The sequence below is a fragment of the Colossoma macropomum genome, unplaced genomic scaffold (genome assembly GCF_904425465.1).
Source record: "Colossoma macropomum unplaced genomic scaffold, Colossoma_macropomum, whole genome shotgun sequence".
NCBI classification, from domain to species: domain Eukaryota; kingdom Metazoa; phylum Chordata; class Actinopteri; order Characiformes; family Serrasalmidae; genus Colossoma; species Colossoma macropomum.
In genome coordinates this window covers 1,492,817-1,509,276 of record NW_023494788.1, presented here as the reverse complement: position 1 = coordinate 1,509,276, position 16,460 = coordinate 1,492,817, and the positions used below count along the sequence as shown (strand labels likewise).

Here is a 16,460-nt window from a genome sequence, read left to right as displayed (position 1 = left end):
CGTCCGCCCCCTCAGCTCTGGGGCTGGACGCTGACAGACAGACAGACAGACGGCCTGTTTTAGAATTCACCCACAGCTGATAGCAGCAGGGACTGTGTTTATCTGCTCTGAGAGAGATGGCGTACTGACTCAGTTTTATAGACTAAGCTTGGACTGTATGATTATTGTTCACATAATTATTCAAATATTTTCTGGTTAAAAATTGTGATTGTGCAGTTTGTTGCAGCATTGACCAACTTTCTGTTTTGTTTTTAGTTTATTCGTTATTTAGAAAATTAACCAACCACATATTAACCCCTTAAATGGTCATGTCCTGCCCGCAAATATTTCCCGCCCAAGCATCCTGTTTCACTTGGAAACACGTCACATTCAGGAAAAAAGATGCGTTTGATTGTCTTTAAAACCGACCTGTGTTCGTTTGAAGGTGAGAGAAGGGAGCAGCTGCTGTTATTGCTGTTGAATCGAAGCAAATTCACCGACTTACGGGATGGTTATTTCCCACGTAGAGTCCTATGAAACCAAAGTTCATCAGTTCAGAGTGTGCAATACTCTGCACATAGTAACGAAATGAAGTGATTTAACTGCATATTTCACTGAAGTTTTAAGGTTTTTAGCTTAAAACATTTCAAATATCAACGGAATGTGAGGCAATAACAGTTTTGATGTTATGTCAAAGATGTCTATGTATCACGTTGCAGAGATATCTGCTGAAGTTAACATGCTAACCTGTTAGCCTCAGCCTGTCCTGTCTTGAAATACCACTTTGTACCTCAAGAGGCGATAGTGAGTCACTGTAGCATTGAGTGAACACACCGATGGCTGAAGCTTTTGGCAAACGAGCATTATCACCACCACCGGCCACTCCTGGGAAGAAACTACATTCAGCTGCAAAGAACAGAACTCACATAAACGGAAGCAAAACAAGAGTTAGCTTTGGCGTTGCTCTCCACCGCTGGGGCTCTCGTGAGTAAAGGGATGAAGTTTGATGCTGAACTTGCATCGTTTCTTTTAGACTGGTAATGAGGCGGAGGAGTGAAGAGGGAGGTGGGACCGTGTATTTCCTTGTTTCTTGTGATTGCATGGACACCATAACTTAAAGCTTTCTGTTTCTGTTTGAAGTATGAATCGACAGCTTGCATCATCTTACATGCTGCTCCTTTAAAGTAACTGTTATATAAATCATTAACTCAGTCAATCAGATGGTCATTTTGAAAAAGTAGGCTGAAAAACAAAACATTACAGTCCAAAATGTCACATTATTCACACGATAAAAAGAACCGATTTTACTGTTGTATTAATTAGCCGAGGAGCGTAGCCTTGCCTAAGTTGTTCCACTGTATTATCTATAAATAGATAGAGGATCGGACTTTAGAATCAGTATCGTCTGATTCTCAATATTAAAAACTTGAATCAGCTCAGTGGTCAAAATAAAACAAACTGAGACATCCCTAATTAGACTTGGAGATGATTCCTAAAGAGTCGTATTTTAGACTAATCTGTATTAATCCACCAACCGAAAGATCCAGCCGACAGCGGCCCCATAAAAATCTACTATGCAAATAAAAAACATTCATTAGAGCTTGATGTTGTACATGGTTTTATCGGGCGCCGTCGGGTAGCGAACCTCTGCCTCAGACACCGAGCATGTCTTGGCTGATCGACTACAAATGTCCCTCACGAGGTTCATCCCCGTCACACGGCTCAGAAATCTCACGTCTGACTGCAACATTTCATCGGCCTGAGCACATTCTACACAACACACACCCACTCACTGCTGACCAGATCAGCTCTGCACTGCAGACACGGCAGTAATCCAGTCTTAGACGCATCACGGTTCTCTTCTCAAAGATTCTGAAAAACGTCATAATCACGATTATAGTCATTGTGCATGGTGATCTTATGCTGCGTTCACATGTTTGCATTGAACGATAGCGGTATTCAGCCAATGGTGGGACGAATGTTGCCATGGTGACCACAGTGCCAGCGAAAATGGACGATTACCAGAGCAGAGCTTTAGCAATGTACATTGTTTATTTAAGGTGGAGAAAGACAGGAGGACGCTCTGCACTCTTATTTTGTGTTGTACGGTACTGAGTTCGTCTGTAACTCAACAATGAGACGTTTGGCATCCATGGCTCCCAAAAAAATCTAATTCCAGTTCATTCCACAGTTGCAGAAGTTGGGAAAATTGAACTCTTGACGGAGCGTTCCGCTCACGCCTGTGGTCTGTGGAGCGTTGCTGCTGGTGGTGGCAGAATTTTCTGTTACGACTCTATTAAAAGCAATGGAATATCCGGTTTGCCGTCACCTGTCTGCCACAAACGTGAACGGCTGGTGTGTAGCTGCTCAGGCATGGAAACCCATTTCATGAAGATCCTGATGCTCAGTTCTCATGCTGATGTTGCTTCCAGAGGCAGATTGGAACTCTGTAGTGAGCGACGCAACAAAGGACAGGCGATTTTACTTACCATGTCACTGAGCTCTGCGGTACGACCCATTCTACTGACAGTGTTTGTCTATTGAGACTGCGAGGCTGTGTGCTTGATTTTATACACCTGTTAGTAATGGGTGTGGCTGAAACACCTTATTAATTAGGAGGGGTGTCCACATACTTTTGGCCATATAGTGTATTGCTAATATGTGATTTCCATTAAAGATTTTCATGAAATTAATTCATGTTAAAAGGAAATTCCACTGTTTTTTTTCAACATGTCTGCATGATTCAGTGTGTGAGATGTAAACAGAGAGATTCAGAGTGGTTTGGTGTGAAATGGTTCAGAGGTCTTTACAGTGGTGGTGATAGGAACCAGGGGTCGCCATGACTACAACACAAATATAGACATTTTATTTACTATCCAGAACCACCAGTGAACCTACACGAGTCATCTGAGTTTATAAGGAATGTTGATGATGGAAAATAGTGGAAAATCTGAAATAATAAGTTTTCTTTGGGGTCTATTTTGCCTCACAGCGCCCTGCATGTATCCCTCCACCATGAATGGAGTTTAAGTTCTCAAAACTATCCTAAAACAGTGTCTCAGTCATCAGGCAGTGAATTCATAACCATTTCATGTAGGAACTTTCTGTGAGGGAGCTTTTAGAGGTGGACGTCTGGTTCCTATCACCACCACTGTGAACAGTTCTGACTCGATAAGTTTATCTAGAACAGAGCGTTTCACACCAAACCACTCTGAACCAATATGAACCACTCTGTTTACATCTTAACTGTTTAATTTTGCAGAAATTTAAAAATGTGGTGGAATGTTCCTTTACAGAGCATGTACAGCTATAGCTTGTATTATTATATAAACATCATAGAGTGTTGAAATGTAAAATGAACATGCATTGAAAATCGCTTTATCCAGTCTCGGCACGCTGAAACGAAATTGAATGGCGAGGTGCTCAGATTCTCTCACACACAGAGCGGTTTGTGTAGTAATTGCCGCTCGTTTGCGTTTGGACGCAGTGCCAGAGTCATTAACTGCTGCTTCCGGCCTTCCATCCAACAACCCCCCCACCATCCCCACACTCTCGCGCACACACACACACATACACACTCTCACACACACACACACACATACACACTCTCACACACACACACATACACACTCTCACACACACACACACACACACGCACTCTCTCTCTCTCTCTCTCTCTCTCTCTCTCTCTCTCTCCTTCTGTCCATTTCACACAATTTTCTGCACATAAAACTCTACACTCACTGCTGTATAAAATACACATCTACACCTACACCACCCACCCCCACTACACCCCCCACTACACCCCAACTACCCCCTTAGTACACCCTTGTTACACCCCCACTACACCCCTTTACACCCTCACAGTACAGTACTACACCCTCAGTACACTCACTACACACAAACTACAGTACACAGTACACCCCCACTACTCACTACACTCCCACTACACCCTCACTACACCCCCACACCACCACCACTACACCCCCCCACTACACCCCTCTACACCTCCTCTACACCCTCAGTACATCCTCACTACACCCTCGCTACACCCTCAGTACACCCCCACTACTCACTACACCCTCGCTACATCCCTACAACACCCCACTACACCCCTCTACACCTGCACTACACCCTCAGTACATTCTCACTACACACCCACTACACCCTCGCTACACCCCCACTATACCCCCACTACACCCTCAGTACACCCCCACTACTCACTACACCCCACTACACCCTCTCTACACTCCCACTACACCCTCACTACACCCCCACACCACCACCACTACACCCCCCCACTACACCCCTCTACACCTCCTCTACACCCTCAGTACATCCTCACTACACCCTCGCTACACCCTCAGTACACCCCCACTACTCACTACACCCTCGCTACATCCCTACAACACCCCACTACACCCCTCTACACCTGCACTACACCCTCAGTACATTCTCACTACACACCCACTACACCCTCACTACACCCCCACTACACCCCCACTATACCCCCACTACACCCTCAGTACACCCCCACTACTCACTACACCCCACTACACCCTCTCTACATTTTCACTACACTCTCACTACACTCTTTCTTCATCTCTGCTCTCTTTTCTTCATTTCTTCCCTCTTACTCTTTTTTCCATCTCTTCACTCTCTCTTGTTCATTCTTGCTTGCTCCTCTCTCTCTCTCTCTCTCTCTCTCTCTCTCTCTGTCTCTCTCTCTCTCTCTCTCTCTCTCTCTGTCTCTCTCTCTCTGATTCTGTATGTCTCTCCTGCTGTTTTCCATCATATAATCACACATCATCAAGTTACAATTGGCCACTGTATATTACAGCTACATTTAGCCAATATTTATTACAGCTAGTTACAGTTAGCCGTTACATAGTACAGCTGCAGTTAACTGTTACGCATTACAGTTAGTTACAGTTAGCTGTGATGTATTACAGTTAGTTACAGTTAACTGTTACGCATTACAGTTAGTTACAGTTAGCTGTGATATATTACAGTTAGTTACAGTTAGCTGTGATGTATTACAGTTAGTTACAGTTAGCTGTGATGTATTACAGTTAGTTACAGTTAGCCATTACATGTAAGCCTGTAGTTGCATTGCAGTTTGTCAGTGTTTTATATTTTACAGTTAAAATCTCTTTTAGCTTTTTTCGTTCAGTTTTTCAGAGTTTAGTTTACAAGGTACTTCAATATTGTAATTGGACTAAAACACCAGAGTTTTGACTGGAGTACTTTGATATCTGATTATTGACAAGATAATATGACCGGTATCTGTGCAGAAATGTGTCCCTGAGATGTTTTGTTTAGTTTTGTACTCACATCACACAGTTTGACCTGAGTTTAATGAACCTCTTAATGACTAAATTAGTAATTATAGGTAGTGAGTTTAATTAGACATCACGTCTGATAGGTCGATCAGACACTTCTCCATGATGTCTTTAGCTCCTCTCTCTCTCTCTCTCTCTCTCTCTCTCTCTCTCTCTCTCTCTCTCTCTCTCAGTGTTCCTTTGTGTTGTTGGTTTTCGTCTTCCCTCCCTCCTCTCCTCTTTTTCGTCCTCTCTCTCCCTCGCTGGCAGGGCGGTGTGCCTCTGGGCAGCCGGGCAGGAAGCGGCAGTGGGGATGATGTCATGCTTTTATTTCATTTTTTCTACCTTTTTTAGTCATAGAAGCTGAGAGGGCCGGTCCTATAGACAGACGGCGGAGTGAGTGAGTGAGTGACACGCACTCTTTCCTCCGAGTTTATCGCTGTGTGAGTCTGAGCTGCGGCCGCTGGAATTCCAGCTGAGCCGAGTTTGGAGTCTCTCGGCTGATAAACGGTGTGATTGTTTTCAGAACTGCGTCTGATTTTGGTCTGAAAAGAGGAAACCTGGGGCCACACTTAGTTTGGGGGTTTAGTAAAGGTGGTGGGGGGGGTCCGTCCTCAGTAGTGACATTTCTGTCCCGGGTGTGATTATCAGCGTATTAATAACTATTAAAAACTGACCCTCCAGAAATAAACTCTTCAATCAAACATTATAAATTAGGAAGTACTGAAGTGAAAGTTCTCCTATAGATTTCCAGGTTCTTCTCTATTTGGGTAGTTTCCTACAGAACGTCTACAAATGCTCAAATTATTAACAAACTAGGGTCAGAGTGAGAGATAATAATGGGAGACGTTAATAATGGGAGAAATTAGAATGAATTTAATAGATATTTATCATTTAAGGAGGAATGTTAAGCTTAATTTAACAGACATCAAACAGATACCTGTCATTTAAAGGGAGAATTCAGCTGAATTCAACAGATGCATCATTTAAATTGAGAAGTTAAAGTGAATTTAATAGGTATCTGAAATTTGAAAGAAGAGTTAAGGTGAATTTGATATGTATCATTTATGTATCATTTAATGGAAGAGATAAGATGGACATTTTTACATTTAGTGGACATTTATTCCTTAAATTGAGAGGTTAAAATGAATTTAGATATGTGTCATTTAAAGGGAGAATTAAGCTAAATTTAGTACATATTTATTGTTTAAATTGAGAAGTTAAATTGAATTTAATAGATATTTAACATTTAAAAGGAGAGTTAAGCTGAATTTAATACATATTTATTATTGAAATTGATGAGTGAAATTGATTCTAATAGATATTAATCATTTAAAGGGACAGATAAGCTGAATCTAATATAAATGTATTACTTAAATTAAATTGAATTTAATGGATTTTGATCATTGAAATCAGTGCTGCCCAAAGTGTAGATGAGCTTGTGAGGCTTTATTCCCTTTAAACATTGTATTTTTGAAGTGTTTTTGAACTGTAATGTTACCTTTATACATTTGTATGTTGTCGTTTTGGCCCCTCGGCCCACCACAAACACTCCACTCCACTTTGGTGACAGAATGTTTTGGCACCCCCTGATTTAAAGGGACTAGTTAAAGCAAATTAAAGAAAGGTTAATTGTTCTTTATAATCTAACAGCAGAGAGAAACGTTAGTAGATGTTTAGTTGAACGCAAGTTTTTAAGAAGGTAAGAATCTGCGTTGTACTTATACATATTTATATACTCATATATAATTAACGCTTGCTAACTTCATTGTGGGTTCATGTGTCTGAGATGTTTAGGGCTCCCCATTCGTCCTTTCCCCGTTTGTCCTGACGTCAGACGGAACGGCCAGCGCGATTTTGTTCCAAGCGCCACTGGAGCCTCTGCCCGTAAAGCCGCTGAAGCGTCGCAGCCATGTTGGCTCCAGATGGGGACGTGAATGTGCTTTTATAAACTCAGGGCCGGTGGTCCGCGGGCCGGGCTGCGGTGTGTGTGAGCGCGGCGGGGGCGGTGAAGGCGCGCTGTGTTCGTATGTTTCAGGCTTTTTTATGTTTTCATACATCAGAATTGCGTCTGAAAGCAGTTCCCGTGTACCAGCCTTTCCTCGCTCGCTCACAGGAGCCGTTTTGTCACACACAAATATACAAATTTTCCACACGAGAGGAAAAAAAAAGTGTCCCCCACACCACACACACACAGCTGGCCGGCGGGGTGGACGCTGCTCATGTGTGTGTGTGCGTGGAATAAAGGTGCTTTTGTGCTGGATGAATGTTCTCTTCAGTGTAAGTCAGACATCGCACCTCCCTGCAGCTTTCACAGCGCGGTGAGGAAGGCCGAGACGGGGGGGTGGAGCCTGTGAGCTCACTGGAACACCAGCGCCAGCGTGAGTGAGTGTGTGTGTGTGTGTGTGGTTTTGGAAGGCATACGCGGGCTGAGTGTGGAGCAGAGTCAGTGTGCCCGAGCAGCAGCAGGAGCAACACACTCCTCCGTCCAGCACAGTCCGCCGTCTGACCGCTCGCCCGCTCCTCCACTCGGCCCGGCTGCGCTGCCCGTTCAGCGTCCAGCCTCTGAGCTCTGAGAACCACCTGAAGAACATCAGCATCACCGCAGGAGAACCAGAAACACACTTTCAGACAGAAGAAGAGTTTTCTAACCGGAGCATCTCTTCTCTCTCTCTCTCTCTCTCTCCTTTTTCTCCATCTCTTTGCTCACTCTCTTTTTCTTTTTTTTTCTTTGTTCTCTCACTTTTCCTCCATCCTCCACTTTTCCTTTGCTGTCTCTCTTTCTCCTTGTTCTCTCTCTTTCTCTGCTCTCTCTCTCTCTCTCTGTCCTTGCTCTCTGCCTCTCTCTCCTTTTTCTTTCTCTCTGTTTTTTCTGCATCTCTTTCTTCACTCTTTTCATTTTGCTCTCTATCTTGCTGTCTTTTTTCCTCCACCTCTGCTCACCCTCTCTCTTTTCCATCTCTTCACACTCTTTTGTTCACTCTCTCTTCCGCTTCTCTTTGCTCTCTCTTTTCTGTCTTTTTCTCCATCTGTTCTCTTTTTCTTCATATCTGCTCTCTTTTCTTCATTTCTTCCCTCGCTCTTCTTTAAATCTCTTCACACTCTCTCTATCTTTCACTCTCTTTTCTCTTTTTCTCCATCTCTTCACTCTCTTGTTCACTCTCTCTTTTCCGCTTCTCTCTTTTTTATCTTTTCTCTTGCTTTCTTCATCTCCGCTCTCTTTTCTTCATTTCTTCCCTCTCTCGCTCTTTTTTTTCCATCTCTTCACTCTCTCTTGTTCATTCTTGCTTGCTCTCTTTCTCTCTGTCTCTCTTTCTCTCTCTCTCTCTCTGTCCTCTCTCCTCTCTCTCTCTCTCTCTCTCTGTCTCTCTCTCTCTCTCTCTCTCTCTCTCTCTCTCTGCAGTCCTCTGGAGCTCCTGTTGAGAATGATCCTCTGGGTGCTCTTCCTCCAGGATGGGGTAAGTCACCGCTGTCTCAGACTCGCATCACTAGGTGACGCATCATTCAGCCAAAAATGATTTATAATTACACTCTAACCTCATTAACACATTCACAGACTGACTGTCAGTCAGAGCCGCAGATTACATTACATTATCTACTCTTTAACCAGCATTTAAACAATTTTAGACAATTAATTAATAGTAAAGCGCAGCCGGCTGTTTATCACAGTGATGCTCCACTGTGATATTGAGGTTCAGGTGTTCAGATACAGAGTGATTGCCTCCCCTGCCTCCACTGCCTCAGCTGCCTCACCTGCCTCACCTCATTTACCTCGTTAACCTGCAGCACAGATCATTCACTGTGATAACCTGATCGTGTACAGAGATAAAAATCTTCCAAACCTCTCAAACACACTCTCACTCCATCAGCTGTGCATTATATGTGCTGTACACTGTTAAAAACATGGTTCTTCAAGGGTTCTTTAGTAAAGACAGTGGTTCTGTATAGAACCATGAACACTCAAAGAGCACTTTTCATGCTTAAATGGTTGTCAGCATGGTGAAATCATTCTTCAGATTGTTGGAGAACGTGTTGTATATGGTTCTATGCAGAACATTTTTGAAAAGGGTTCTGTATGGCACCAGAAAGGGTCTTTCTATTGCTTCGTAACAGTAGCAGAACATCTTTATGGTCCATCACATTCTCCATCAATCAGAAAAACCATTTCACCATGCAAAGAACCATTTAAGCCTGCACTTGGTTCTATATAGAAGTATACTCCTCACTGAAGAACTCTTGAAGAACCTTTGAGAGTGTATGTAATACACACGGCTGTTAGAGACGTTACAATATGCATGTTAATGTTTAGTTGTATTCATATTATGATTCATATTATTAATATTCATGATTCATTGATTCTATTGTTCATTTGTCTTCTAAGAAAATGAAATAAAGTTGGTTCTCTGTAGACGCTGTGGTTCTGTTTTGGTAACTGTTTATGTAGAGTGTGTCTGTTCTAGGGCTGGGCGATATGGCAATATATATCGTTATCAAGATAAGTTATGTCACAGTACGATATGGTTTTCTGATCATATTGTGTGTATCGTCAGCAACTGACCAGCTGCATGTTTCATTGTAAAGAGAGTAAAATTAGTCAGTTTAACTGAATTTAGTGACAAATACTGAATAAAATCAGTTTTTGATGGTATTTTTTAAATGTAGGTCTGCTGGATCTTTTTTCTCTATTCCAGCTGATCAGACGTCTGAAAAGATAAATATCACAACATGTCGTGTATCGTGAATATTAATTGAAGTATCGCAATATTATATTTTTGCCATATCGCCCACCTCTAGGTTCTATATAGCACCAGAAAGGGTTCTTTTATTGGTACGATGTCAAGCTTGTAACAATAGTAGAACCCTTTTGGTGCTATATAGAATCCTTTACAAAAAGGTGCTTTCTAGACCTGTTCGTGTATCATGAAAATGTCTCGAAGTATCGCGATATTATATGTTTGCCCTATCGCGCAGCTCTAGGTTGTTCTGTATCGTGAAATGTTCGTATGATGTATTGTTCCGCCCCGTTAGCGCAGTGCGTCAGTGTCAGGGAGCTGAAGTTCTCCAAGCTGAGTGAAGCTCTGATGTTCTCCGTTTTCATCACTTCCAGTCAGAAAACTTCTGCTCTTCAGCCAGTTATTCTTTATTGGTCTATTTTATAACGGAAATTCTTCATTTCAATGCTGAACAACGCCCAGACTGGAGCACCGCGTTCTGTCTGAAACTGCTCCCTGATCTTAGGAGAGAGAGAGAGAGACAGATAGAGAGAGAAGGAGAGAGAGAGAGATTTGATACATCTTCTCACAGCTTCAGAGGTGACCAGCACGGCCGCTTGACCTTATTATAAATAAACTCTCTCTCTTTAATAAAGACTAACTCGGTTCAAGTGATGTAGGTTCTGTGGTTCTGTGTGTGTTTGGATATTGTTCGGTAACACTGACCTCTAACAGATCGGTTTTTCTGAGCTGTAACTTAAACAGAGAGGCTGTGTGTGTAGGTGGGGGGGTGTATAGGGTGTGTAGGGGGAGGAGGGGAAGAGGGGGTGGTGTAGGGGTGTGGGGGGGTGTTTAAGGTTGGTAGCGGCTGTAATGTAAGGACTACTGTTCCAGCACTGCACACACCACACATGCTCGCTAATGAGAACAGTATGGCGAAGGGGGGGTTGTAGGAGGGTGTGTGTGTGGGGAGTGCGGGGGTGAATATGGAAAGAGGGAGTGTGTGGTGTAGAGACAGGAGTGTGTGGTGCAGACAGGGCACCAGCTCTGGTCAGAAAACACAAAAAATACTCAGGACTGGTCAGGACTGTTTAAACAGACCAAATTAGAGTTAAAAATCAGCAAATACAACTTTACACTCTCTCACTCAGAGGCTCTCTCAGTCTGTCTGTATCTCTCATTCTCTTCTCTTCTCTTCTCTTCTCTTCTCTTCTCTTCTCTTCTCTTCTCTTCTCTCCTCTTCTCTTCTCTCCTCTTCTCTTCTCTTCTTCTCTGTTCTCTTCTCGCCTCTTCTCTTCTCTTCTTCTCTGTTCTCTCCTCTTCTCTTTTTCTCTGTTCTCTTCTCCTCTCTTCTCTTCAGTTCTCTTTTCATCTCTTCAGTTCTCTTCTCCTCTCTTCAGTTCTCTTCTTGTCTCTTCTCTTCATTTCTCTTTCTTCTTTTCTTCTCTTCAGTTCTTTTCTCTTCTCTTCTCTTGTCTCTCCTCTTCAATTCTCTCCTCTTCTCTTTTCAGTTCTCTTCATTTCATTTCTCTTCTCTTCAGTTCTCATCTCATCTCTCCTCTTCTCTTCTCTTTGTTCTCTTGTGTCACTCTTGTCTTGTCTTTGTTTTCTTCTTTTTGCGCCTCTTTTTTATCTCTCTCTTTTTCTTATCTTTTCTCTCTCTTCTTTTTTTCTTTTCTCTTGTCTCTTCTCTTCTTCTCTTTTTGTGTCTCTTTTTTATCTTTTCTCCTGCTATTCTCTTCTCTTTTCTTGTCTCCTTTCTTTTCTCCTGCCTCTCTCCGTTCTCTTCTCTTCTTGTCTTTCTCTCTTTCTGTTCTTTTCTTCTCCTCTCTCTCTTTCTCTCTCTTTCTCACACACTCACTTTCAAGCATTTATTTAGTCTTTAGTAGCCCAAATTATAGCCTTTGTTTCTTTCTTTCTTTGTTTCTTTCTTTCAGTCTGTCTTTGTTTTATGTTCCTCTCTCTCTCGCTCTCTCTCTTTTTCCCCTCTCGCTCTTTATTTTGTCTTGTTTCTCTGTATTTCTTTTTTCTCTCTCTAACTCTCTTTTAGTATGTATCTCTCTCTCTCTTTCACTGTCTGCTGTTCTCTCTCTTTTTTTCTCTCTCTCTCTTTCTCTCTCCCTTTGAGTTGGTTATATTATTCTAAACGGGGTCAAATGTTTGTTTAGTCCCTGGTAGCCAAAATTATAGCCTCCCTCTCTCTCTCTCTCTCTCTCTGGTCGGTGGGGTATTTTGGAGGCTGCAGTGAAATGCCACACTGACTCGTCACTTTTCGGTCAGTGCTGAGACCTTCACTCCATCTTCACCTCCTCTACACAGTGCTCTTCTTACACCTTCACACTGTGTCTCCGCTCCTCCTCCTCCGCTCACTTATTCGCTCGCTTGCTCAGCATCGTTTACTTTCCCAGACGTCAGAGCTGCAGTGATCTCTCTGTCTGTTTTACAGAAAAGCGTCAGGACAATGGGCGCGTTTACTTCGTCAACCACAACACGCGGACCACGCAGTGGGAGGACCCTCGAACCCAAGGGTAGGAGTGTGTGTGTGTGTGTGTGTGTGTGTGTGTGTGTGTGTGTGTGCGCGCTCCGCCCCCTCTGATGAGTCTCTGATTGGTGGGTTTGTGTGTTGAGCTCCTGTAGAGGCAGCAGATGGAGCTCAGATACAGCACTGTGCAAAAGTCACAGACCCCCATTTATTTCATTTCCAGTAAAGATATTTTTCAGCATCAGAAAACACATTTAACAGAAAATTACCCAGAAACCTCAACAACTAAATCTAATTTTAGCTGTTTTGAGTGTTCAGTGTGTCACTCTTTACCTTTATTCCAGCTTCCGTTGTTTTCAGGAGACTCACTTTCAATTTCTCAGAGAAATCTGCAGACACACAGTTGGTTTAAAGGGGGGCTATTCTGTTCATTTTCAGTGTTCATAATGTTATTTTTGCTCTACTGTAATAGATTTACAGCTTCAGTGTTCCAAACACATTATTTCCTCATACTGTTCATCTCTATTCACCCTCTGTCTGAAACGCTCTGTTAGAGCTCCTGTGTCTTTAAGCCCCGCCTCCCGATAAGCCCAGTGTGCTTTGATTGGTCATCTCGCTCACTCTGTTCTGATTGGTCAGCCACCAGAGCGGTGCCCCTCCAGGTTCCGCCCCTGTCCTGCGTTCTGCAGACAGACCCTTCTCTCCTGAGCAGCTGTAACTCCGCTGTGGCTGTTTCTCCAGCAGCGTCGGTTCTTTCAGTTTGATCCAGAGTGGATCCTGAAAGTCCGGTCAGCGTTTCTCCACACGCTACAGCACTGAACACACTCTTCCTCCTCCAGTAGCCGCTGTGCGCTGTGTGAGGGGGCGGAGCTCGCCGGTAGGCAGGCAGTAAGAACTGTGTTACGAGATGATGTCATCCTGTAACAAAAGTGCTGGAATTCCAACAAGGCATTTCAGGCAGCTGAGAAAAGTGGGTTCTGGAGGGAACGCTGAGCTCTGGGACTCTGCAGGATGTTTACATCCACAAAAAGATACAACACACTAAAGGAAAGAGAAAAACAGAAAAGCCTAACAGCTCCCCTTTAACATTTTCTGCTTCTCACCATCCAAGTAATCTCAACTGTAAATTTAGACCCATCAGTACATAAAACCTTATTTACATCTCAGATGTGCAGGTTGGGCGTTCTGCACTGCAAAAAAAGTATCTTGTCGGGTAAAATTATCTTTAATATACTCAATAAATCTAATATTTCTCCTTTTGAGATTGTTGTCAGCTTAATTTAAGATTAATTTACATATTTCTAGACATTTTTGCTTGTTTTAAGTAAATTTATTAAGTAAAATTGTCTCACTATATTGACAGATATTTTCAGATAGATATTAGACATATTGACTGGATTTAAAATCATTTCACTTGACAAAAGACTTTTTTGCAGTGTAGTGCAAATGCTCTTCTTCTTTTATGTCTGTTTCCATTTCTTAACGAGGGCTTCTTGACAGCTACACCTGCTTTCAGACCCATAGCATTAAATCGAAGGAAAATAACTGAATGTAAAGGTGGTGAAATTTGATTCAGCTCCTGTATTCAGAGTGACTTGTGAGGTTATTGGTGCAAATTCTTAATAGTTTCTTAGTTTTATGTTTGAAAAACAGGCAAAATGAATCTCAAAAACCCTACAGTGGACAGAACAAACTGAACATAAAAGTCTGCATTAATAATAATAATAATAATAATGATGATAATAGTAGTAACTTTGTTTGCAATTTTATTAAAATGTGTTTTGAGATGCTTCTTGAAATAACTTCAGTGCCTAATGGTGAAAGATAACGAGTTCCACAGTTTAAACGTCCCAGTTCTCCTGCACCACACACATTCACACTGATCTGTGTCTGTTGCAGGATGATCCAGGAGCCGCCGCTGCCCCCTGGCTGGGAGATGAAGTACACCGCTGAGGGCGTGCGATATTTCGTAGATCACAATTCACGCACCACCACCTTCAAAGACCCACGGCCAGGCTTCGAATCAGGGTAAATACACACTGCCAGCGTATGTGGGCTCAAATTCCACACACTGACTTTGAATGAAAAAGTCAAGCTGTATCTCTCTCTTTCTCTCTCTCGCTTTCTTTCTCTCTTTCTCTCTCTCTCTCTTTCCCCTGCCCACTTCCTCTTTCCTGGCCCACTGCTGAGGAGGCACATATTTTGCACTGGCTGTGGTCCTTACTGCACAGTTCCATGCTGCAGTCCATGCTGACCCACCGCGGTCCTTATTTTGCACCTTCATGCTGGGCCCATACTTGCCCACTGGGGTCCTCACTGTGTACTTCCATACTGGGGCCCATACGAAATCAGTGCTGTCCTCACTGTGCAGCTCCACACTGGGGCCCATATGAAACCATTGTTGTCCTCACTGTGCTGCTCCATACTGGGGCCCATACTGACCCACTATTGTCCTCACTGTGCTGCTCCATACTGGGGCCCATACTGACCCACTGTTGTCCTTACTGTGCAGCTCCATACTGGGACCCATACTGACCCACTGTTGTCCTCACTGTGCTGCTCCATACTGGGGCCCATACCGACCCACTAGGGTTCTCACTGTGCAGGTCCATACCGGGGCCAATACGAAACCATTATTGTCCTCACTGTGCAGCTCCATACTGGGACCCATACAAAACCATTATTGTCCCCACTGTGCATTTCTGTACTGGGTCCCATATTGACCCACTGTGGTCCTCACTGTGCTGCTCCATACTGGGGCCCATACTGACTACTATGGTCCTCACTGTGTGTCTCCATTCTGGGGCCCACACTGTTCCATGGTAGTCATTATTGTGCACTTTTAGGCAGGAGTCCATACTGACACAACTCCTGCACCTCCATGCTGGGGACTGTATTGACGTACTGTGGTCCTCATTCCACCCCTCCTTGCCAGGACCCACATTCACAAACTGTGATCCTCACTTTTTGACTCCCTAGTCAGGCCCACACTGACCCACTGTGATCCTAAATGTGCATCTCCATGCTGTGGACTACACTGACCCACTGTGGTCCTCACTGCATTGTTCCATGCCTGGGTCTATGCCCACCCACTGTGGTCTTCACTTTGCTCCTCTATCCTAGAGCCCGTGTTGATCCATGTTGGTTCTCGTTTTGCAGCCCCATGCTGGGTCCCAAACCGAACCATTGTGGATCTTCACTGAGCAGTTCTTTGCTGGATACTACATTGACCCATTGTGATCTTTCTACTAAACAAGTCCATGCTAGAGTTCATGATTCTATACTGTGGTCTTCACCGTCACCATGAGGACAACAGTGGGTCGCATATTGACCCATTGTAGTCCTCACGGTGTAGTTCCTTGCATTGGTCCATGCTCACCATCTGTGGTCATCACTTGGAACCTTCATGCAGGAACCCATACTGACCCACTGTGGTCCTTGCCTCGCACTTCCATGCTAAGGCCTACAATGATACAATGATGTAGTCCTCACTGCATAGCTCCATGCTGGGGCCCATGCTGACCCACCAAGATTCTCACCGTGCACTTCCATTGACCCACTGTGGTCTTCACTGCACAGTTCCATGCTTTGGTCCATGTTCTGCTTTATTAGTCCTCACTTTGCATCTGCATGCTGGGGCACATGGTCCCTACTTCACAGATCCATGCTTTGGTCCATACTGATTCACTGAGATTGTCACTGTGCACCTCCATGCTGGGGACTGCGTTGACCCACTGTGGTTCTCACTGCATAGCTCCATACTGGGGTCCACTTACACCTACTGTGGTCATACTGACACACTGTGGTCCTCACTTTACATCTGGTGCCCATACAGACCCATTGTGGTCCTAGCTGTGCAGCTCCATGCTGAGGCCCATACTTACCCATTGCTGTCCTCACTGTGCAGCTCCATGCTGGGACCCTTGGTGACCCACTGTGGTCCTCACTGCGCATCTCAGCTCCATA

At 43.8% G+C, this 16,460-nt stretch overlaps 1 protein-coding gene across 1 annotated transcript in view; it reads left to right on the top strand.

Moving 5' to 3' along the window:
• Window positions 1-16,460, top strand: part of wwp2 (WW domain containing E3 ubiquitin protein ligase 2) — a 63,624-nt gene that overhangs the window by 27,736 nt on the left and 19,428 nt on the right. Inside the window, exons 11-13 of the mRNA XM_036567997.1 lie at window positions 8,704-8,758; window positions 12,459-12,540; window positions 14,394-14,522. Of these exons, the coding sequence (XP_036423890.1) occupies window positions 8,704-8,758; window positions 12,459-12,540; window positions 14,394-14,522 (266 nt within the window). The remainder of the gene's footprint in view (window positions 1-8,703; window positions 8,759-12,458; window positions 12,541-14,393; window positions 14,523-16,460) is intronic.